Below are 22499 nucleotides of genomic sequence, written 5' to 3'. Positions count from 1 at the left end.
ACAAAACTTTATTCATAGACTCTACATCAATACAATTTTTTTAGAAATATGAATAAATTTGAGTAGTTGTAGGGAACTTAACATCAGGCTCATCACACATATCCAGTAATTAATTACGTCACAATCAGAAATAAATGAATGAGCTCTGTGCCTCTCTGAATTGAAGGATGGTAATCATGCCTGTGTTATGTTAGGATGCCCGTCAGACAGAAAATATAATAAAATGTAAATAAAATGCTTCTTGCAGACAGAGCCTGCAGGAAGCACTTTATTTATGTTTTTACTGAAAGCTGTCTGTGTGATATGTGATAATGCATTGGTACGAATGGTGACAGGGGTTGGACTGTTTAGGCAGCTTTTTCTTTTAAATTAAAATATATTTTGAGGGAAGGTTTCATGCAGGTTTTGTCTCAGACAGAGCCGACGAGCAGCTGAACTTCCTGGTGGTGAAATGTGCAAACTACAATGATCGCAGTGCATTAGCGGCAGCGGCAGCCAGGCCTAAATCAAACATAATATTGTCCATGCTCTTTGTGGACCGCCAGTGAAAATCATTTTTCTATCAGTACAGTGTTACCGTCTGCGTTTTTATTCACGCCTTCATACGTCTCAGTGTAATAAATGTATTCACCGGAGGTTTTAAATATGAGCTGCGTAGCCCTCACCTCACTCTAAGGATCCAGCAGGTACTGATGATATAACTCTGCACTCAGATGGTCTGAAGCTGTGAATTATATGAAGACAAAGTTTGCCTTTTCGTTTCATTTAAAAGCCCAGTTGCCCACTCCCACAGGTACTGTGTAGCGTTAATGTGCTTATACAATATCTCACATACTGATGTGGGGTTGTATCAGAGAGCCACTCGGTGTGTTCACTAACAAACAGAAGACTAATAGCTTTTTGTCAATGTAGAGCCGTTGCTTCTGGTTGGATCCTTTTATCTTGTGATACAACAGTATTAATCGTCTAATTTTCTGCTTAATGATTACTTTTGATATTTTAAGTGCATTTCACTTGTATAACTTAGTATTTCACTGCAAGATCTTTAGTTGAAATTTCTTTTTTATTCAGCATTTAGCAAACGTTGATGTTGAACTAAATTATTTCCAGAAAACATACAGTAGACCTCGCCTGAAACAGTGACGCAGGCCTAACTCATTGTGTTTTATTGTGAATAGAGTCACTTTAAATAGATTACACATTCAATTAGTCCTGCTTAAGATTGTCCTGAATTGCAAACAATGAACATAGATGTCTAACTAAACTCTGATATATTGCTAAATTGTTTTAGATTTGTGTGAGCATCCAGGGTAAACGCCTCCAAGTGCAGTAACAGTCTTACAGCCCAGTTTACCAGTATTAATATTATGTCACTGTACGGTGCAATGTGCCTTAATGTTTGCCCCTTCAAGAAAAGAGTGTGAGGCCAAATAATAGAAGAATATTTTTAAAATATTCCAGAGAATTATAAATATATCACTTAATGAAAGAAAACAGTGTCTTGGTTATTATTTATTATTATAACATTCATAATAATTAATAATAATAATTCAAGAACATTAATGCAAGAACCTTACACTCTATAATAAATGGCAAAACTTTTTTTCCCACCAACTTTATTATACAAATTCTTTGTGAGTTACTGTCGTATCCAAGGGGGTCGATGTGTTGAACAACAAAAGGGTTGTTTTAAAATCTATAGGCATGAAAATAAATCCATGAATTAAATTAATGGACAGTATCCCAGTCCATACGATTAACTCTTAATAATACTTTACACTTCAGGTGGCCATTAACCATCCTCTCTCTAAATGAATTCATAATGGTAAAAACACACACCATACTCATTCATTTCTTTTTTAAGCTCTTTAGCTGGTTTGCCCATCTGTTAGTTGTCGGTTGTGAAAAATAAATACCCTGTGTCGTCTTGTAGGAGGCTATGACAATAGAAAGACAACAAAATGTTATGAGTTTGGCACTGTACAATTCATTAAATACGAACACATAATTTGTTGAATCCTCAAATTAATGTTGAAGAGATCACTCAAAATATTCTGATTGTACTAGCTATACAAAATACAATACTTTCACAAATTAGATTAACCATTTATAAAATTGTGATAATGAGTTTTGATGGATATGGCTTGTGATATATTACAGACTTTGCTACAGACCTTTTGTGGCTCTATTAAAAAAATCTTATACTACTGTATTTCACCTGTCCCGTTTCCCTGAAAAAGACACTCAAAGCTTTCAGGTTTCCATTAGACCTCCATCTTTCTCCACTCGATAAACATTCATCGAAAAACACATACATTATGGCATCATGGGATAATGTGTACGACGCATATGTTAGTGGGTCGGGCTGCTGCTCCAGCAACTACTGGCCTGTCTCACACACACGCACACACACACATCTAACCCTCAGTGGTCTGTAAAACACCGCCGTCTACACATACATTTTAGAAGGCTGCAGATTTTTTCAAAAGAAATTTTTGTACCCGAGTGGAAACCTAAGTAATCACTTGAGATCGACAAGTCATAAGGCCAATGTCTAGGCACAGAACATCCAGCTGGAAAATTGGGCATACAAGCATTTGATGACCTTCAGATCCAGGCATACTGTAACTGCCTGCCAGTGAAATGGAGCGGGCATGCATCAAGATTTAGAATGTCTTTAAAAACTTGAACTTACGATCAGATGTATGAAAAAAAAAAAAACTAGTCGTGAGAATGCTAGTCACTCTAAAAACAATAAACACTTAAATCCCACCAAGTAAAAGAACATCACACGATAAGATAATTGTTAATAATAACCGTAACAGTTATAATAATCATTAATAATAACACTCCATCATATTCATAACAACTACATTGAGCACTGTGTATAGGAAGATTGTCCAAAGGAAATCTGTGTTTCTGTTTGTTAGTATTTCATCTCTGTACCCTTTCACGTGACTAAAAAGAAGCCAAGCAGTAACGAGTTCCTTCCTTGATTCGCGTAATTATCTTCGATTTCACGTTTAAAAAATCCTCTCAATACAATCCTCCCAATTGATCAGTCACAATGTCGGCCGTACTTGTACAGAATGTAAACCTTGAGGACACGATACAGATGTCTGTATCTGGTGCAAATATCAGGGGATGGATTTGTGCAAAGTTTTTTATGTTTCTCTTTGAACTGTGCTTAAATTGCTCTTGTTTTTTGTACACATTAATACTTAATACATCATGACAATATCAACACAAAATCAAGAGAAAGAGATACCATTGTATATGGACCACAGATATCACATACTACAGTATATAGGATAGGATAGCCCTTAGTATTGATAAGCGTTGTTATTGATGAAGGTTTTTTCTTTTCTGTTTTTTGTTGTTTTGTTTCTATAACTGGCTGAAGTGCGTTATGATACAGCAAGTTCTTCCTCTTGAGGTTGGGGAGGGCTTCCTAACCATCCGAGTCTCTCACGCCGTACTGAGCCAGGCAGGAGAAAGCTTCAAGTTGCCCTCTCTCTCCTGACTCAGGTTTTTTTGGCTTACTCTGAAGCCAATCCTTTGACTGTACAAAATATCTCTGACTTGTATTTGTCACCTGGCGAGAATAATAAAATGGTGATTGTCAGACGAGCTTCCTCTGTGGAATTTTTCTTTAGTTTCTCCATAAATGGCTTTGAAGTACAGTGGTGTAAGTGCAACCTCTGCGTCACGGTCAATTCATTTGTGCTCTGTAGAAAAACCTCTGGTCTCCGTTCACCACCTGCAGCAAAGCAAGTTGCCTTTTTATTGGTAAACTGAACACATGCGTCTCTCGGCGCTTCTATGTTTGTGTCAAGATATTTTTGTAATAACATGACGGATGGCTCTATATTATTTGGTTGCCCATCGTTTTTTACGGTTTGGTCCTGATCTTGAGATGGGAACATTAGGGGAATCTGTCCCATAACGTACTCGAACATCGGTTTACACTCCTGTGGTGAAACATTGGGCAGTTTGTGAGTCCCTCTGGGGGTTCGGATCTAAGGTCACATGGAAAACTAGGCAACCCAGGCGTCAGATCGGGAATGTGGTTACGTCCGTGTTCTCAGCTCCCGGTAACAGCGTCGGGCTGCAGTGTCCCACTAAGAAACAGCCCCCGGCTCGTCCGCTCGTTTACATGGGAAGCAACAAATATCCGTCCTTCCTCCCTGCGTCAGGATGAGGTTCAGGTGTCAGATCTCCAAATCCCCTCATCAGGCACACGGTTTATTCACACTCATCTGGTCCACCAGTCTTCTCCCCCGGGAGGTTCAGTTTGATGAATCATTGTTGGCAAGAGCCGAGCAGGCCGACAGTCCAGCAGGTTGGCTCAATTGAATGCTGTGACAATATTCCAGATGTTTCTCATCTTTATCATAAATATGTATATACATATATACATGTATATACACATATACATATATATAAGAATATACACACGCATATATGTATATACACATATACATATATATAAGAATATACATACGCATATATGTATATACATATATGTATAAATGTATGTATATATATATATATATATACAGTATATATGTTCCTTATCTAATATGGCTCCTGAGTACGTTTGAAAAACAATTATAAAAACTAAATTATGAACAACACTTATGTTGGTTTTGTCACCCTTCGAGTCAGTCTATCTACAACAATGGCACCGCTGTTTATGGCAATATGGCAATTTCTTTTACAAAATATGGCTGATGTAGGTTAATTGGAATGGATATTCCCCATCTAGATTTTTATTTAATTAATAATATTAGTTATTTAATTGGTAGATAATTGGTAGATAATTGGATTAGTCCTAACATGTTGTAGTATTACTGTACTTTATACTTCTAGTTGTATTTCTTGTAGCTGATGATCTAACAGTTAGGTGTAGAAGGGTGATCTGTTCCCATATCTTTGATGAGGGGTAAACTCTACATTAGGCACAAACCTCACACCGTTACCTCATTTTTACTCCCCGTCCTGATCCCCTGACTCCCTCCTGCACTTCCTGCCGACCCCCCACCTCCTCCTCCCCCCGGTATGAAATGTAGCTGCTCAATGGTGTTCTGCCGTTTCGCCGCAAAAGCCATCCTCCTAGCACTGTGGCCCCCTAGTGTTCCCGTTCCCATGACTACCCCCTGCCCGGGCTGCTGCTGCTGCTGTTGCTGCTGCTGCTGCTGCTCGCCCGCCCAGCCCATGCCCCCGCTCATGTGCCCCGTCATGGCCGTGCTCCTCTCCTGCTCTCGTCCCGACGTGGGGTGAGAATTCATCTTGATCATGTGGTGCCGGTCGAGGGAGGGCGTGGCACAGACATTTTGCTGTGACTGGGCCTTCTGTTGGCGAGGCAGCGTGGGGACATTTCCCCCTGTGTGGGCGTATGGATCCGCGACCCCCATCCCGCCGACCCCCATCCTGTCTTCCAAGTGGTCCGGGGACATGAGTAGCCGTTCCTGCCTGTCCTGCCTGTCCTGCCTGTCCTGTCTGTCCTGTCTGTCTTGCCTGTCTTGCCTGTCCTGCCGGTCCTGCCTCTCCTGCCGGTCCTGCCTCTCCTGCCTGTCCTGGGTCTTCCTGGTGAGGGTCTGTGTGTTGGAGTTCTTGCCGGAGGCGGCCATGGCTTTGTAGTACTGATGTTGCTGGTTCTTGGACATCCTGGACAGTGTCCCTGTGTTGCCAGGGACGTCTCCCATGTTGAGCAACTGGTCATTGGGTTTAACTTTCCTCTGGGGCTTGGATAGAGTATCGTAATTAGGGTTGTACTGGGGCTCTGGGGGATCCAGAGGGTATGGGTTGGGGGTTGGCGAGGCGGGCATGCCAGAAGGCTGCGGCGGGATCCAGGGACGAATTGCATGCCTCGGGAGGGTTCCTCTACCGTTGAGGGTGTAGTCTCCACCCCAGTGGAGATGGTGCTGAGAGGACTGCAGGGCCGGCTGGGCTGTGTGAGGCCGTCTCTTGGTGGTGCAGTAACCAGACGAGTACTCATCGAGCCCTTTCTCTGTAAGCGAAACAAAATGTCTCTGAATTGTTTATCACCACAGTAAATAGCATCAGCGCATAATGATGCATCCTGCACTTTGTGTCCTGGTGTCAAGAGTGTCACAGTGCTCCAGTGCTCATGGAACAGCTGCGAGGGAAGAGAAGGGCAGACAGACTGGTACATTCATCCTAATTTCTCGTGAAATGAAGGTACTTACCGAGGCGTTTGAGCGAGGAGTATCTGTTGAGCTCAGGCTTGGTGGCACTCTCGTAGGAGGGAGGCAGCTGAGCCAGGTTGTGCAAGGAGTGGTGGAAGGCCGGCTGGGATTTGGTGTTGTTGTGTTTACTGGAAAGCAGGGTGCCTCCTGCTGCCAGCTGAGCATTGTTCATCCGAGGGGTGCGTTCTACAGAGGCCGCGGCGAGAAAACAACTGGGTGTTAAATGAGATTTGTGCCTCTGGATATAGCGCACCGTGAGAATCCGCTAAAATTCGCTGGAACAGACAGATTTGATCTTGCTTTGAACACAAACAACAAAAGCTCTGATAATCATTATTCTCATTTTGATGAGTCTACTTTTGAGCTCAAATGAAACTGAGGTAAAATGAAGCACCGTGGTGATTACGTGCATTTTACAGAGGAGCCGGGCTGTCACCAGCTGCCTTACCGATAGTGGCGGTGTGTTTGGGGCTGGTGCCTGATGGGTGAATGAAATTGTGTTGCAAATTGCCCACTGCAAGAAGAACACAAGGTAATCAGCTCAAAATGGATGTCAGGCAATTTCCAGTTCAATGGTCCTTTAACATACAAAGATGAAAGACACTGGAAGACATTTTGGCATCAATTCACCTTCACAACATCTCACATGCACAGTGCTCCTCAACATCTTCAAATAAGCATACAGTTTTTTTCCGTGATGGCTACAAAGAGATCCTGATGTCGGGAAATAGAAAACATTTTGCTATTCACTAATGTTATAAAAGACCCTGAACTCTCACATCTGTTGTCCTTGCTCGGCAGTCCTGGGGCGTAAAGATTTTTTGGAGGTCTCCCCAGGGTGCCCTGCGGGTCCCCTACTGCCAGAGCCACACTGTTGTTTCTCTCATCCTGCTGGACGGGGCTGGACTGGTGCCGCAGCATGTCAACCAGGGCTCTAATGATGCAACAGAACGAGCAAAAGGCAAACACGAGATTCATTTGAGAATAAACTATTGGCTAATAGCTGACTTTCATATTATGTTGTTCACAAGAGTGCTTGAATAAGCACAATCAGAATAAAACAGTACTCTGTTAATCAGTACCATTCCAGGGTCAACCTAGCCTTGTGTATATGTCGACTACCACCATCAGATAAACAACTGCAACCTGTACAAAAATGTAAATGCGCATCTTTTTTCTCAAGATTATTGTCCATGTATGAGATACGGAGCCTGGAGAAATCAAAACAACCACGAATTCTGCAGCAACCAGTCGCTAAAAAAGAACAAATGTGTTTCATCCGATGACTAACATCATTCTGAGCCCGGGGTGATAAATGTGGGCCATTTATGGCGTTCTGAGGACCTAATTTCATTAAAGCATTCATGTATAAATTTGAGTAGCAAAACTCAGAACAGAGATGTGATGAACAAATATTTTTCAAAGCCTCACCTGGGCATATTTAGGTCTCTCTGGTGGGCTTCCTGTTGCACCTTGTTGAAGACCACCTTGATGCCCACAGCGACAGCCACCATGAACACGATCACGCCTCCGATGACGAAGCCCGTGTTGTGGCTCTGCTGCTTCAGAGGATCAAAGTCTGGATCGTCGCCCGAGTCATCCGGCAACAGCATGGTGTCGGTCTGTGGCTTGGCCCAGTCCGGAGAGTAGTAGTTTTTACAGTTCTCCTGCTCCAGCTGCTGGCCACGATCTTGGCAGCAGAAGCGGTAGTGGCAGGTTCCACAGCAAAAAATGAACTCGTCCTTGGAGCAGTTGAAAGCGCTGTCAAAGTGTCCCATGACGTCATAATAACCCCGACATACATCGATCCATCCGTCCATCATGCGGGGTCGAATGGGCGCCACCTGGGCGGCACCCAAGGGAGGGGCGAGGGCTTCCGATGAAGTCACATTCTTGGGAAACATGACCTGGGGAAGGGCTCTCGGAGGCGCCTCCAGAACCCCCTCCGAGGTTTCCGGAAGTTTCTCGGGGCTTTTGGTCCTCCCTTGGAGAGCTGCTGGCCTGATATTGGCCTGCATGGCGAGGAGCAGGGAGGGAGGGCTGGAACCAGCTCTGGGCTCCCTGGCGAAAGGCCTCTCCGAGTGGTCTATTTGCCGAGGAGGGGGAGACGGAGAGGTCTCTGCAACAGTGGTGAGTGGGGCAGTAAGGAGGGAGAGCAGGGAGACAGCGAGGACTAGGAGATTGGTGGTGGGCGTCATTTTTACATGACTAAGAGATCTATTTTCTGGTGTTGAGTCAATGCAGTTACACCGCTGTATCCGCCGTTGCAGTTTAACCCACTAAAATGTGAAATATTCAAGGCGCACGTACGACCCAATGGATATTGACGATGTATCAGTAGTTTCATTCAGTAAATTTGAACAATAAAATTTGAAGCCTCTTTTTTTGGAGTAATTATATCGGGGTTTTTTATCGTGAACTCTGAATGTGTGACCTCATCGGTTGCCCTCTCAAGAACACTAAAATTGATGCAACTTTGTAAAAAGGACAAATTGAAAAAAAAAACATCTTCCTCCTTTTAGTGCCTAATGCCTTGTTCTACACTTCACCTCACACAGAGCAAAAGGACATATAGTCTGACGTAGCGCTGGATGAAATACATTTTTGAAAGGCCAGTTAAAATTAGAAGCAAGGATTTTTGATCAAATATGGCAGTCTACATTCCTGTGCTGATCACGGCACTTGAACAATAGTCTATGGCTCGTGTTTTATCAAATGTAAACAGTTGTATCTTAGTCCGGAAGTACATACATTCAGAATTGGCACTTCTGCAACTCTTTTCTTAAATTATTTACGAAATCTATAACGCACTTCCTATATATTGGGTTTATCAGCATTGTAAGTAATCAAATGGGGTCAACAGACACAGATGTCTGTTAAGGATGCTGAGCCTCTCTAGAGCACGAATCTCAACGCCACATCTGTAGATACACCGTGTTCTTTATCTCAATCTTTTCCGGTGTTGGATTCATGTGCATCCGTCGTCGTCTGGTACCGACCGCAACTGTGATTGAGCAGGGGGGCGATAATGAGGGAAACTCAGCTTGAGTGCTAGAAGACTGAAACAGATGAAAATCAAGAGTAAGCATAAACCAAGGAACTGACTCCCAGCGCTGCAAAATGAGGCAAACGTTCTGGATTTTAAATGCTCTCTATTCAGCGTTTAGCCACAAAAAGTTACCCGTCATTCAACGGAATCATTAATTACATGTGAACTGAATGAGACATTGCATCTCCATGTGACATGTCTCTCGAAGTAAAATCATTCCTGATTTGTTCAAAGAATATCACTTTTGTTGAGAAATATGTAAATGTGTGAAGTTATTGTGTCGGAGGTGTTGGCAATAATAGACAGAGGCAGATCCGTCTCCCACAGAAATTATAATTATATGTAATTATCAAAAATGTCCCTATCTGTAGCGGAGAAAGTAGGCACAGATGGGGGAGACAGAATGCTGAAATCACAGAGGGCTCCACTTGTTTCAGTTACATGCTCCTCTGACCTTCTGAGGAGAGTTCAGGGGGAGAAAAAACGAGAAACACAAAAGGCAGCGGTTCTCCAACCGACTGTTTCAAAAGTCTCCCTCTGTCGTCTCTAAATGTTCTGCTTGATTTCCAGATTTTCTCACACGAGTTTACACGTCGACCCCACCTGGAATGTGTCCGCTGCAACACAAGTGAGAGGCAATGATTAAAAAGACATCCCTGCACTGACAACAACACAGACATTTTGTTCTAATAATTTCATTTTCGGGGGCCATTGCGAGAGGCCTCCGTGTGCGTCTCGGTGTGCCTGTTGTGTTGCGGGAGCCAAATGATGGAGAAAAAGAGAACGAGAGCAGAGGAATAAATGCAGGGTAGGGATTTAAATGAGCGAAAAGATTGTGGCGAGCGGGAAGAGCCAGAGGTATAGATGCAGAGACGACCGTGAGTGGGAGGGCGGTGTGTGGGTGGCACAGAATCAAGTACATTTCTCCCAGCACTTACCAATACAACACAGCACATCACACAAACAGCGTCGCAAAAACAGACCTGCAATTTGCAGGCAGCGCCGCGCAGAAGAGCGCTAATCGAGACTGTGGATCAGCTGCTGTTGGAGCAGTTAAAAGGGGGCAAAATGTAAAACTGTAAAAGGCGTTGCGTGCATGTGGAGAGACTATAGTGGGAATTCTTTAAACCTCCTTCACAGTCTCTTTCTCACTCCTTCATTCCTCTTGTTCCGTGTCCTTCTCCTCTATTCTCTCTCGTTCTGCCTTCCTCAGATTCTGTGCGTGGGTTGAGGCAGCTAACTCTCTCAGAATAGCACTGCAGCTCTGTCTGTGTGTGAGTGAAGGAGCCTGTAAAAAGGACGGGAGGCAGAATCCAATCTACACCCATTAAGGACAACCAGATTCTGACAGTCACATCTGCCCCGAGAAGACGACGAACGCCGCCGCCGCCGCCGCCGCTCACATCTTCACATCAACAGATTTTCTGCCCACATCATTTTGGCTTTAACGTGTTCTGGAACCACTCCCCAAAAATGAATGTGCATTTGCAGCTTTTCGAACCATGGCTGAGAACTCAGATCAGGATTCAAAAAACGTGGGAGAGTCAATCTTCGTGCACCCAAAAGCACGAAGCCCATGTGTTAAAAGTACCTCGACCTGGGGTAGAAGCGAACTGTTTGACTGTCGGTATTTCTATACGCGGTGCTGCTGAAGCAATGCAGTAGAGAGGAAGAGAGAGAGAGAGAGGGTGAGGATGGAAACTGAAGGGTGAAGGGAAACACATGCAGAACTGTTACATGGCCACTGGAGGTTAAACAACCCATTCCCACAGATTCCTTTCATTCCTGGCAATAGAAGGGCCCATCAACGCAAATAATTCAAAGGGCTCCCCTCACTTTCATTGCAGGATGCAGACGCCTGGGCGTGCAACAATTTCAACAGGTTGTTTGAAATGAAACAAAATGGCCCCCTTTTTTTCTTCTTCTTTAGACACGCTGTTGCAAAAAAAAAAAAAAAAAGCCGCACTGAAATGCGTCTCAGTTGAGGTCAATCGATGGATACAAGTGATATTGATGTCAATGATGACATGTAATTACGGTGAAAGCAGCGCGGCGTCTTTCTGCCGCAACAGTCCAATAAATGCTGCGCAATGCCTTTGCATTTGCCTTCCGACACTTCAAGTACAACGAATTAAAAACAAATTATTTCCATATTCTATTTGGATCCCAAGTTGCAAGTTGAATCGAGCAATGCATGCGGGAAATGGAAATGACTTGCATGTATCAGTGAGCTAAGAGTGCGTGGGTGTACCCGTGCCGGTGCGCGTGTTTGTGAGTGTAGTCCGGCTGGATGTGTCGGTGTGTCGGTCTTGGTAACAATATGTTCACAACATCCCGATGTGCAATCGAGTAAAAGCTTAAATGATCTTAAAACAAATACACGAAAACGTGTCATGAAGCGCGAGGCAGGAATACGTTTCTATGGCGCAGCTTTCATCCAAATGTTTTTGTTTGACAGCTCGCGGGAGCGCAGCTGATGCAAAAAAAAAATTTTTTGTCATGCAGAAAAGATCACGACAGTTGTTTTTTTGCGGGCGATTGTGGTAAATTGGCATGGCGTTAATAATACTACTAATAAAAAGGTGCACGGTGTCGTGTCTTACCTGTGCGCTGCTCTGAGGGTTCGATGCCGGAGAGCAGCAGCGGTTCGGGGAGCCTGCGCACTGCTTCTCTGGAGCTTCTCTTCTCAGCCTGTTATTGTGGCACGAGGAGGATCAGGACGCCTGGAACTGTTGCCCGGATCAGACACCTGTTTCAAACGGGTTTTCCCCACAGAGGATGCAGATCTCAATTGGGCTCTTATTGGTAATCCATCATCTCGGTAGAAAGAGGGCAGAGAAAGAGAAGGAGAAAAAAGACAGCGAGAGAACGAGAGAGAGAGAGAGAGGGAGAGAGTGAGAGAGAGAGAGAGTGAGAGAGGCCGACGAGATGTTCTTAAATGTTCGGATACATGTGACGAAGCGGTTTCAACTGTCACTACGTCGGAAAATCCCGTTTTTTCGTGTGAGGAGCACAAGTTACAGCGCAACTACCCGGGATGCAACACGAGCTCAACGCGCAATGAGGCCAAATCGAACCCAAACACACACACACACACACACACACAGAAGAAAAATAAATCCCTCAATCTAAACTTTTCTTTATCTGGAATCGACCGCAGCTGGTTCCCTTTATAATTTCCAAGCGAGATTAGGTTCCACCGCCTAACTGCGACTGTCTTCACGGAGGTCCGCCAGTGGGGGCGCGCTGTGATTGGTGGCTGATGCGTGATGAGACTCTCAACTGTCCCCCGATGGTCATCACACCCTGGTGGCCTTCACCCCCCCCCTCGACCCCCCCAATCCGACTACGTTAATTGACTGAACAACACCTGGACTCTGCACTGGAGGAAGAGGGGAAAACCGGGCAGGAATTTAGCTGCTGCTCTTTCATAAAAGTTTTTTAAAAAATGTTTAAAGCTATGTTGGCACAATTATAAAACAGGTAGGGGGGGGGGTGCTAAATTAAAGCAGGCGGTAAATGGTAAATTAAGCTGAATGACTGAGTCAAAAGGGGGTTTGTGCGTGCGCGCGCGCGCCTGTGTGTGTGTGACAGAGACACGGAGAAAGTAAGAGAGACGGTTGCCACAGCAACTGTGTCATTATGTTGGTGGCAATTATGAAAGCGATGAAAACGGGGAAGGGGAGAGGATTGGCGCAAAAGCTGTAAAAAAAAAAAAAATGGAAGCGTGAATGATAGGATACTGTCCATCAGAGCCCGCGTTGGTAATTCACACATTTGGTAAAGTTTTGAGAGGCCACAGCTGCAAAGGTATAAAGGCGGTTGAAGGGATCCGCAGGAGGCGGTGGGGAAGAGATGTTGGGCTTCGTGCCGCCATCACACACACAGTCACTGCCTCCCCACGATCTCCGCATCATGAATGATTATTTTTTTTGACGGAGGAACATAGTGATCACGCATTAGGCCTCTGGGATGAATCCTAATGGAAACCATTTCACCGTGCGGCGATGTGATGCAGGGAGACCCGCGTGCACGCCCTTTGGGTCTGATCACGATACACCAGAACAGATTCATTCACATCTGCATCTCGTGGCTTCACTGCAGAAGAGCGAGGGTGTGCTGTTGAGCTGCATACCACATGGGGGGAAGGCTCGCACTTCCAAAATGGTATTTGCAAACGGTGCATAGGGTCATGTGGACCCCCCCAGGTGTGCAAGAGGGGCCTGATAATTACCTGCATGGCAGGCAGCTATTTGTGCAAAGGTGGGTGGGCTGCTGCATGTGTGTGTGTGTGCGCGCGCAGCAGAGGCGGGTGGAGGCCTTTATTAGAGGGTCCAGTGGCGGTCTACCGGGTGCACTTTCCCTCGCCGGTGTGCTGGGGTGGATGCAATTACTAATTTCCCCGTGATGGTTATTCCATCACTGCAGAACAGGAGAGCTCTGTAAACAACACAAAGTGCGATCGAACGTTGTGGACACAGATATCCGTCCAACTTCAGTAATAATTACGCACCCAATTGCCCTCAAATTGAAAGAGCAAATAGTCATTTTTAATTTCAATGTTTTATTTAGTTAAATAATTTAAAATGGACACAAAATATCCAGCCAACAGTCCGCACAATGACAGGAGATTCAGAGGCACGTTTTTCCATCAGAATTGAGACAGCGCTTCAGTGCGTTTCCTTGGGAAGTGTAGGCCCTGCACGCGTTTAGCAGAGACCGAAAACCTGCCAAGGAAACCCTGCCGGCCAGTGCAACGGGTGGAGCGACACGTATGAGATTTAAACTCGCAGGGCTTTCTCAGGTGCCCACGTAGCTGGTAGCACAGACGGATCTCTGAGAGTGCAGGGACGCAGGGGTAGTTTAACGGAGTCACACCACTGAATGCTCAATACGGAAATGAGAATTCATTTTCTTTTTTTAATAAAAGTATTCAGGCAAACTACCCTGTTCCCTCAGTCACTGATCTAGGTCTTCACACACAACCACAAGACAGCTGAATATAAACCTGTCAATTATAAACAACATTTGTAAATACTGGACAGTGAAGACCATTTTAGAAAAAAAAAAAAAATGTAAAAAGAGGGCTGAGATTCCATGAAAAGCATAACACACCTCTTACACTCCACTGTCAGCTGTTTCCATACCTTTACGTGATCCAGTTCAAAATACAAAAAATACTATTTAAAAAGATGTTACAAGTTTGTGTGACATTAACAAGATTTTTATCCAAACAGTGAACCCACAGAGGTCTTTGACAATTGTTCAGCAACTTCTACCATTATCGGTGTTACATTTGAAAATCTGACTTTGTATTAAGAGTGACGTCCTGTTTTGGACTTTGCTGAGCAGTACACAGTACCATCACAGCAGCATGAACAAATAAACCCTTCAGAGAGTCGCCAGCCTGCCCGAGACAATAGTAGTCAAGTCCCGTTAATGTACAGACATTAGAGGTCGTGTTTTGCACAGTGAAGCCCATTCCCCGTCTTAACCCGACACACTAGACCCAGGCAGAACACCGCGGATGGTATGGGAAGAATTAGCCAACGTGTTGTGCCAACAGGACAAACTGCGGGCAAAACAGAACTCACGGTATGCGTACAAAGTGGACAGTTTGGATAGGTGGTAGAAAGAGTAAGGAAAAAAAAAAAGGAACAAAAACATTGTCAGCACACGCCAATATTTATATTTACACACACACACTCTCTCGCTCACACACTGAGAATTAAACAGAGGTATTAAAGTCGCCTCAACGCACGCTTTTTATCGGCTTTCTTCTTCCCTGCTACATTAGTGCTGCTGCTACTATTGCTGCTGGTGGTGCTGGCTCCACTGGCCCCGTTACCCAGAGATGCCGGCACTGCTGCCGCGCTGGGTCCCGCTCTCTTCAGGGGGTCGCCTGCGTGCTTCTTCGGCTGGGGGCCGTCGTTGGGGTCCTGAGGTTCCCCGGAGGACGCGCCCATGGCGTGGATCTCCGTGAGCAGACGAGCGCGGGACTCGTATTCCGCATAGTCCTCTAACAGCAAACGCCCGGCCTCCTCGTTCAGAGCAGACTCCGGATTTGGATGGATGAGAAGACACTTTATTGTCTGCGGGGGGGGGGAGAGGGTTTTTTTAAAAAGGAGATTCAAATGTTGAAGTGGTGAGGCAACACAGCTGGCACTCAAAAGGAAAGGACCGAGGGCTCGGCTTACGAGTAAGACGTGTCGGAGGCCGAGTTCTGCCTTCCAGTCCCTCTTCAGCACGTTGACACAGATCTCTCCCTTGTGACCCACATTGGGGTGAAAAATCTTGGTCAGGAAATACCCCTTGGGTGGAACCGCAGGGAAGTCCTTCCCGAGGACCAGGCGCATTCGGAAAACGCCACCAGCAAACGGAGTTCCCTCTGTCAAAGCATAAAGAATTCATCTCATGAGCAATACAACCTCGCTGTGCCAAACTTGATCCCTAAAAACAACAAGGGAACCGAATGAAATAACAAAAACATTTACAGAATCATAATTCACGTCAGTTAGAATGAAAACTGTCACATATTCACATGAACACGTATGTACGGATATGTTTTATGATTGAAATGCTTTATTTAAGGCTTGGTGGAAACTGGTATGAATATTTTGCAAATATCTAATATGGTGTCGAGCGAAGAAACTATGCCGAGATGCTGGTATGTGACGGAGTGAATGAAATGTGGACAAGTGTCTGGCGCTTCACAGCGTACTTCACAATAACACAATAATAAGATTAAAGTGATAAGATAGTGTGGACAATGTGTCCCCCTGTGTGGTTTAAGGGGTAATATTGATCACATGTCAGACAAAGCTCCTTTACAATAATATGTACATTTTATGGAGCAATGGAAAGGAAACAATTTATACTTTGTAAAACTGACACAGAAATGACAAGTGTTAAAAAGTCGTTGCATCAAAAAAAAAAAAGGGAAAAAGCTAAAAATAGTTGGACCCCAATGTTACATTTTAGTTAGCAAAAAAAGAAAAAGAAAAAAAAAGAACTTTTATTTCTTCAGGTTGATGATTTTGCTTGATGACCAACCTTTTATCATCAACCTCAGGTATTACAAGTTCTTTCTTCAATAATTACATTCAACGCGAGATTCAGACTCTTAATGAGTTAAGAAATATCTTATTGACTAACGGAAACGGATCCAAACCTCTATTGTGATGCGAAAAGCCCAGCTGTGTTTGGTTTAAAAAAAAAAGAAAACGCACAAAGTATGGTGTTGTATTTTTAATACAATCTATTAAAGTTATAAAGGCCAATGGCAGTTTGGTATGACACCACATTGCAATCCTTACCCGGTCCTTCGATCGCTGTATGTAGCTCAGTTATGTCTTCGTCACTGGGATAAATCTTGATACCTTCAGGTGGGTCTGCTGCTAAGGCTGAAATTTCTTTATAGACCAAGCGAAGAACATGAGGAGGTAAATTCTCCACATTGGAGTTCTGTGGACAAACAGAAAGATGGTTTAGTCAGCCCAAGTTTTGGATTTGCAGAACTCATCAACAACGATACCAGATGGCTGGTTTAAGGAATATAAAATGGTCATTTGTGGGGATTGAATGGAGATCAATTCCAGACTGGGCTAAGCAATTTTACGTTTTAATGACTAGACACATGTTGAAATTACTTGGTTTTAATATTAAAAGTAAAACAGAGGAACCATCATTAGACAAATCCACCATCAACAGAGTCCCTCTTTTTCTCTTGCTGATGCACACATGGTGGGTTTTAGTTAAATTTGTTGTTTTTCCTGTTAGGTTGTTCTTTTTCATGTAACGTTAGCATATTTACAATCAAATCAACTTCTATGAATAACAAACCGAAAGGTTTTCCGGCTGGTTCCATAGTCTAACACCACCGTTACACCACGTAAGCAATGCTATCCTATAGAACTAAATAAAGTTTAGAAAAAACTAAATTTACGTGTCGGGGATTCACACGATCATAACGGCTAGGCAGCATCCCTGTGATGTTAAAGTGGTTGTGGCATCCAGTAAGGACGTTACTAGCGATAGGGAACTTTAACGTGACGTTAGTGTTTCATTACCGTTAGCCGTGCTAGCCTAGCATCAATCTGATGACGCGAATGTTAAAGCCGCTCAATGATTGCAAAATGTAGGATACGGTGTTTAATATATTGCATCTATATATTCCATTAAACAATCGTAGATCGAGTTTTTTTTTTTAAATTAACGCCAGAGACTCCAGCAAGTAGCCACAACCAAATTTAAAAGCTCGACGGCTGGCGACGGCTAAACATCGGATCAAGCTAGCTGTTACTCATGTTAGCCGTTAGCAACACCCTCGGCCACCCGGCTTACCATCTTCAAACGGGGTTCTGCTAAGGCGGTGAATGTCTGGCTGGAGTCAGATATGACCAGACCTTTACTTAATCTTAAAAAAAAATGCCTGAGCTAGAAACTGGGGGGGGGGGGGTCTCACTGACTGCTCCTCTTTTCTTCTTTTCGTTGACACAGGAACAAAAATACGATCCTCAGTTTAACCTACTACACCGACCAATGAGCCTCTTAATGACGTTGCACGTCAGAATCCCGGAGCCAATCGAAATGTAGTAATATTACTGCGTCACAGGTCAAAGCCCTATCAGCCACACAGAATCAAAAACATGGTTAGTGCAAGTCAGCTATAGGTCTGTTTGAAAAATCCCCACACCCATGAAAAGTGCTAAAAAGATCATTTTCAAAATTAAAATGAAACTAAAGTAAAGACACTGCATCACATTCATACACAGGCAGGCGAGAGAAACATTAATGGTATTTAATGAGTTGAGCAAAACTTGTACACACAAAGCTGAATCCAAAATGAATTGAAAATCTAAAAGTTGATTATGAACCACAGTTCGGAGAGGAAGCAAACGCATACGGCAGTGTAAAGACAAATGGAGATATATACAGTAGAAAGGACACACAGACAACAAAGAAATCAGGAAGAATCAAAAAGATTAAAAAATAACTTGGTGACAAGAAAGACAATCAGCAGTTTTAAAGTGCAGATGATCCCTGGGATTGTTGTTGAATACCATATACCAAAATAACCTAGTTACGACAGTATAATGTAAATTGAAAAATCGTACGTATCTAATTTACAGATTGGTGGTATAAACTTGACACTACTCCAACTTGCCTACTTGATACTACTAGATAGTATGATTTAGTTAATGTTTAGCTTGTATTATAAAAATTAGTAAATAAAATGATACACAACCAACCCACACAATTTATCAAGACAAACAAAAAAAACACATTTTCATATTGCCCTTCGCTGCCAACCAGTTGCATTGAGGGCATAATTATGTTTCGTATAAAGCTACCTGGTTACAACTTCATTCAACCTCTGCCCTTTTCTCTCAGAAGCAGCAACATATTGCCATAATTTAGTTAGATGTTCTCGAGACATATGTGTAGATGTAGATGTATGTGTTCTAATACCAGACAATAAAATGTGAAGATTTGAGATGGATAGGGAGTGTTATATAGAGTGTTTTTTTCCACCTGCAAATGAATTTCCATTGCCATTAACACTTTATAAAGCCTGAGCTGTGTGACATTTCAAAAATCATCGATTATGGTCCATTATTACAAACCCAAAGCGCCATAATGTTACCGTAATACCAACAACTCTTCCCATGGCGCAGTAACCCGGCTGAGCAGCAGGGGGCGCCTCCACACAGCGTCCACACTCCTGAGGGCTCGCTGAAGAGCGGAGGACTCTCCATCACCGTTTATTTCACCGTAGTCATTTCAAACATCAACGGGTTAAAGCGACGAGTTCTCCGGCTGCAGCCAATGCCGTAAATGGGCCTGACAACCACCACGACAACCGCAACAAACAACAACATCATCATAACAAAACAAGGGTTCTGCTTCCGGTTTCTGGAGCGAGCTGCCAGGCTCCAGCGTCGTTTAGCAACCGGGCAGCAGTTTTTATCAGCCAGCTCAGCGGCTTTTAATTAATAACGGTCCTCTTTGCCGTCGTTTCGGGAAAACGCTCCAGGCAAACCCGACCCGGACCCGCGGCCCTCCCGGTAAGCTAACGGCTCTCAAAGCCCTCGCTAGCTAACGTTAGCTAGCTTAGCGTTATCTTGGAATATAACGCGTGTTCGTCGCTTAACGGGGCTGATCTTTCGTTCTGTTTCTCCCCCCCGTGCGCAGAAGAGCGATTAGCATGAGCGAAGGAGACGTGTTTCACGAGAAGCAACGATTGGAGCTGTGCGCGATTCACGCACTCAACAACGTGCTGCAGGAGGGGGTGTTCACCAAGGAGACGGCCGATGACATCTGCAAGCGGTGGGGTGACGTTGTGGGGATGTGTGTCGGTGTGCTGCATCTGCTCTGTGTGAACCCTAACACCCCCCCCCAAAAAACAACAACAACAAATTGCCATTAAGACACACAAGGATCCGTCATGGGCTTTACTAATACTAATAATACTGATGAACTCCTTCCTATGTCACTCCACAGCGGTTATAGCCTCCCTATCAAAAAGTCATTCCATTACTTTGATGCAGCAGCTGCATGTATCATCGGTTTCTTATTTTGATCTCATAAATATCTGCTTAACTTCAAAGAGATCGCCTGAGTTGAAACCCCATAGTGAACGTATCACTAACTCACAGTGTTTGGTGAAATCTACTGTGACCTTTCAGGCAAGAACAGCAGTGGTGCAGTTTCTCGCAGCAAAAGCCACTGCATTTACCAACTTAATTGACTGAAACAACGTGAGTCACAGTCTCGGTGCGCTTGTGACCTCGGCTAAAGAATATCCTGCAGGCGTCTCCTGTGACTTCATTGACTCACAGAAACGTTGTCTAGGTGGCATCGGCCGAACTGCTTGTTCCTCCCTCACTGAGAGCAAAACACTCTTTGCTGTCCTGGCTCCGGCATGGTGGAACGAGCTCTCTAATGACATCAGGACCGCAGAGAGCCTTCACATCTTAAACTTGACTAAAACACTAACAAATTGTAGCACTTAAATTGTACTTGTAATGGCTCTTATCTGTAGCAAGTTGTAAATCGACTTAATTGATAAAGTTGCACTTTCTTGTTCTTGTGAGTTTGGTTGAACTGCAATTATTGTAAGTCGCTTTGGATAAAAGCGTCAGCTAAATGAAATTTATTGTAATGTAATGGCGGTTCTGAGGAAAGGCCTTAATGTGACCCATGGAAGCTGGGCGTGAGAGTTAATTACAGACGGTGGGGATGTTCATACAAGAAAGAGGGAAAACAAAACCTCACAGCAACACCAAACACACCTGGCAAGAAGAAGCTGCATCAAATAAATGGTTGATGTGCTTTGAAATGTTAATTTTCTCTGTCTGTGTGATCAGGCTGGCTCCACAGTGTGTGGTGAACCCTCACCGCTCAGTGTTGGGTACAGGAAACTATGATGTCAACGTCATCATGGCGGCACTGCAGAGCCGGGGACTGGCCGCAGTGTGGTGGGACAAACGCAGGTGAGTGAAACATTACTTTGTGCTTTGCATATTCTGCCCTTGTTTTCGGTGTAAAGATACAGTGACTGATTGTTTAAACATTAAGAGCATGAACATGAACATTTCCCCCCTTGTAGGACGGTTCAGAGCCTTTGCATGCCAAAGGTCCAGGGTTTTATCCTCAATGTCCCATCGCGGGTGTCTTTGGGGTTCATGTCCCTCCCGCTCCGACGGCGACACTGGCTCGCGGTCCGGCAAGTGAATGGACAGTACTACAACCTGGACTCCAAACTGAAGAGTCCCGCCTGTATCGGGGGAGAAGCAGAACTACGGTGAGAATGTGCATCTATAAAACGTCTCTTCATGTCGTCTCTGTGTCTGAGTGAGATCAAACCTCGGCTTCGGTGCGCATGCTCCACTTCTGTCTCAGCGAGTGAGTCATCCCATCTGAGGGGGGGGTCACATGGGGCTTACCTCACTGTTTGTTTGTGTGGGAGCGGTAATCGGCCCTCCGTCCGCGTCCGGGTTATTCTGACTTCCAGGCTTTGTCCTCCTGCTTTTCTCCTTCAGCACATTCCTCGGCGAACAGCTGTCGCAGGACGTGGCGGAGATGCTCCTGGTCGTCAGGCAGGAGGAGGAGGACGACGGCTCGTGGCTGAACGCCGACAACCCCGAGAAGTGACGCTTCGGGACGGTACATGCCAAAATCCTCTGTGGATGATGACGGACTTAAGAAAAAAGAATAAAAAAACCTCATTGCAGAAAACTCTTCAGGGAATGCACTAAAATACATTTGATATCTACACACAGGAAATTCCAAAGAGAAGCGAACGGTGTTTACTCCTGAGATGAAGAACTGTTTGATTGTAATATCTGTGAAGGCCTTTACTCTCATATGACCCATGTATTTGCATTGTCCTTTGCCTAGTACCTTTTGTTTTTAACACAGGGAAGGTCACCTCTAAGCAAATGTGGGATTGTATTTTTTAATTATAGAGAGATTGTAGGTTTTGTGCATGAAAAAACATCTGCAGAAAGGACACCCGCTCGACTTTGAGTAGCAAACGTAACCAAGGTCAAAATGGTATCGCTGTCCTAAACTATGACCATCGAGTCGACACAATCCGATCAATATCTGCTGTGGCTGCAAGCTGGTTGATGTCAAAAGCAGCGCCCTCTCGACCATTATGGAAAACCTTCTATGCACTGCAGCTGGATTAGTTCGCCCCGCTCGTCTCTCACCTGAGGCATCGAAGGGCGGCCGGTGTCTTTGCTTTTTACCCGTCTTTTACTACTTTGCCCTAGACGTTTGTCACAGAGTGCCACAGTTTTTAGAATTTAGAATGTTTTGTTTGCCTTCCTGGCTGCCTTTGGTTTTCGTCATTTAGTCCTCAGACAGGACGTTGGTACGGATGCACTATCTCTTTCATTTAATCCAGGTCTCAAGTCTCTCCAGGTTGAGTTTGACATGCTTTTAAGATGAATGAAAGAAGCTAGAAATTGTATTTTCTTTTATATCATAAAGGAACGGTTGCAGGAAAATAAAATATACTATTTTACATTTGTTTTAGATATGCAAAAGCATTTGACTATAACATTTGTTTGTATTTATTCTCTCCATTTGATCTATGCATATCCAGGATAATGGGAGCACTGTCTGCTAAACTAGTGACTAACTCACATGAACCTAAGCTCCGAGGTTTGGAACGGTGAAACCTATTTATATTAAACTTTGACCTCTTGTTTTACACATGAATCTCTTGG

General features: G+C 44.2%; 3 protein-coding genes across 4 annotated transcripts; 1 reads left to right on the top strand and 2 right to left on the bottom strand.

Moving 5' to 3' along the window:
• Positions 1–1499: 1499 nt before the first annotated feature.
• shisa7a (shisa family member 7a) lies at positions 1500–12402 on the bottom strand. The gene is made up of 6 exons (XM_040166141.2): positions 11865–12402; positions 7644–9878; positions 6992–7146; positions 6661–6726; positions 6213–6398; positions 1500–6013 (listed from the first exon to the last, which is right to left on the bottom strand). The coding sequence occupies exons 2-6, from the start codon at positions 8408–8410 to the stop codon at positions 4971–4973; spliced, it is 2217 nt and encodes a 738-aa protein (XP_040022075.2). The 5' UTR covers positions 8411–9878; positions 11865–12402; the 3' UTR covers positions 1500–4970.
• Positions 12403–13808: 1406 nt separating this feature from the next.
• On the bottom strand, positions 13809–19061 carry ube2s (ubiquitin-conjugating enzyme E2S). Its single transcript, XM_040166179.2, has 4 exons — positions 17605–19061; positions 16578–16725; positions 15459–15649; positions 13809–15353 (listed from the first exon to the last, which is right to left on the bottom strand). Exons 1-4 carry the CDS (start codon positions 17605–17607, stop codon positions 15003–15005), a joined length of 693 nt encoding a protein of 230 aa, XP_040022113.1. The 5' UTR covers positions 17608–19061; the 3' UTR covers positions 13809–15002.
• On the top strand, positions 18834–22485 carry josd2 (Josephin domain containing 2). 2 transcript variants are annotated; one of them, XM_040166186.2, is made up of 5 exons: positions 18834–19328; positions 19456–19590; positions 20631–20756; positions 20873–21067; positions 21306–22485. In XM_040166186.2, exons 2-5 carry the CDS (start codon positions 19469–19471, stop codon positions 21415–21417), a joined length of 555 nt encoding a protein of 184 aa, XP_040022120.2. In that variant the 5' UTR covers positions 18834–19328; positions 19456–19468; the 3' UTR covers positions 21418–22485. The 2 variants fall into 2 exon arrangements, with proteins under 2 accessions (XP_040022120.2, XP_077951014.1); XM_078094888.1 differs by lacking the exons at positions 18834–19328; positions 19456–19590 and having other exon boundaries at positions 19697–20756.
• Positions 22486–22499: the final 14 nt, after the last annotated feature.

Source organism: Gasterosteus aculeatus, chromosome 20 (genome assembly GCF_964276395.1).
Source record: "Gasterosteus aculeatus chromosome 20, fGasAcu3.hap1.1, whole genome shotgun sequence".
NCBI classification, from domain to species: domain Eukaryota; kingdom Metazoa; phylum Chordata; class Actinopteri; order Perciformes; family Gasterosteidae; genus Gasterosteus; species Gasterosteus aculeatus.
The sequence above is the reverse complement of the archived record's forward strand: the minus strand, read 5'-3'. Positions and strand labels throughout refer to the sequence as shown.

Bases quoted from the DNA above. Each gene is read 5' to 3' on its own strand.
- shisa7a (XM_040166141.2), bottom strand. From the start codon at position 8,410: ATGACGCCCACCACCAATCTCCTAGTCCTCGCTGTCTCCCTGCTCTCC. The intron at 7,147-7,643 runs GTGAGGCTTTGA...TTGCATCATTAG, and splicing joins AGAGACCTAAATATGCCCAG to AGCCCTGGTTGACATGCTGC. The intron at 6,399-6,660 runs GTAAGGCAGCTG...CGGCCTCTGTAG, and splicing joins CAAACACACCGCCACTATCG to AACGCACCCCTCGGATGAAC.
- ube2s (XM_040166179.2), bottom strand. The intron at 15,650-16,577 runs GTAAGGATTGCA...ATGCTTTGACAG, and splicing joins TACAGCGATCGAAGGACCGG to AGGGAACTCCGTTTGCTGGT. The intron at 15,354-15,458 runs GTAAGCCGAGCC...CCCCCCCCGCAG, and splicing joins GCCTCCGACACGTCTTACTC to ACAATAAAGTGTCTTCTCAT.
- josd2 (XM_078094888.1), top strand. From the start codon at position 20,503: ATGTTCATACAAGAAAGAGGGAAAACAAAACCTCACAGCAACACCAAA. The intron at 20,757-20,872 runs GTGAGTGAAACA...CCCCCCTTGTAG, and splicing joins GTGTGGTGGGACAAACGCAG to GACGGTTCAGAGCCTTTGCA. The intron at 21,068-21,305 runs GTGAGAATGTGC...TTTCTCCTTCAG, and splicing joins GGGGGAGAAGCAGAACTACG to CACATTCCTCGGCGAACAGC.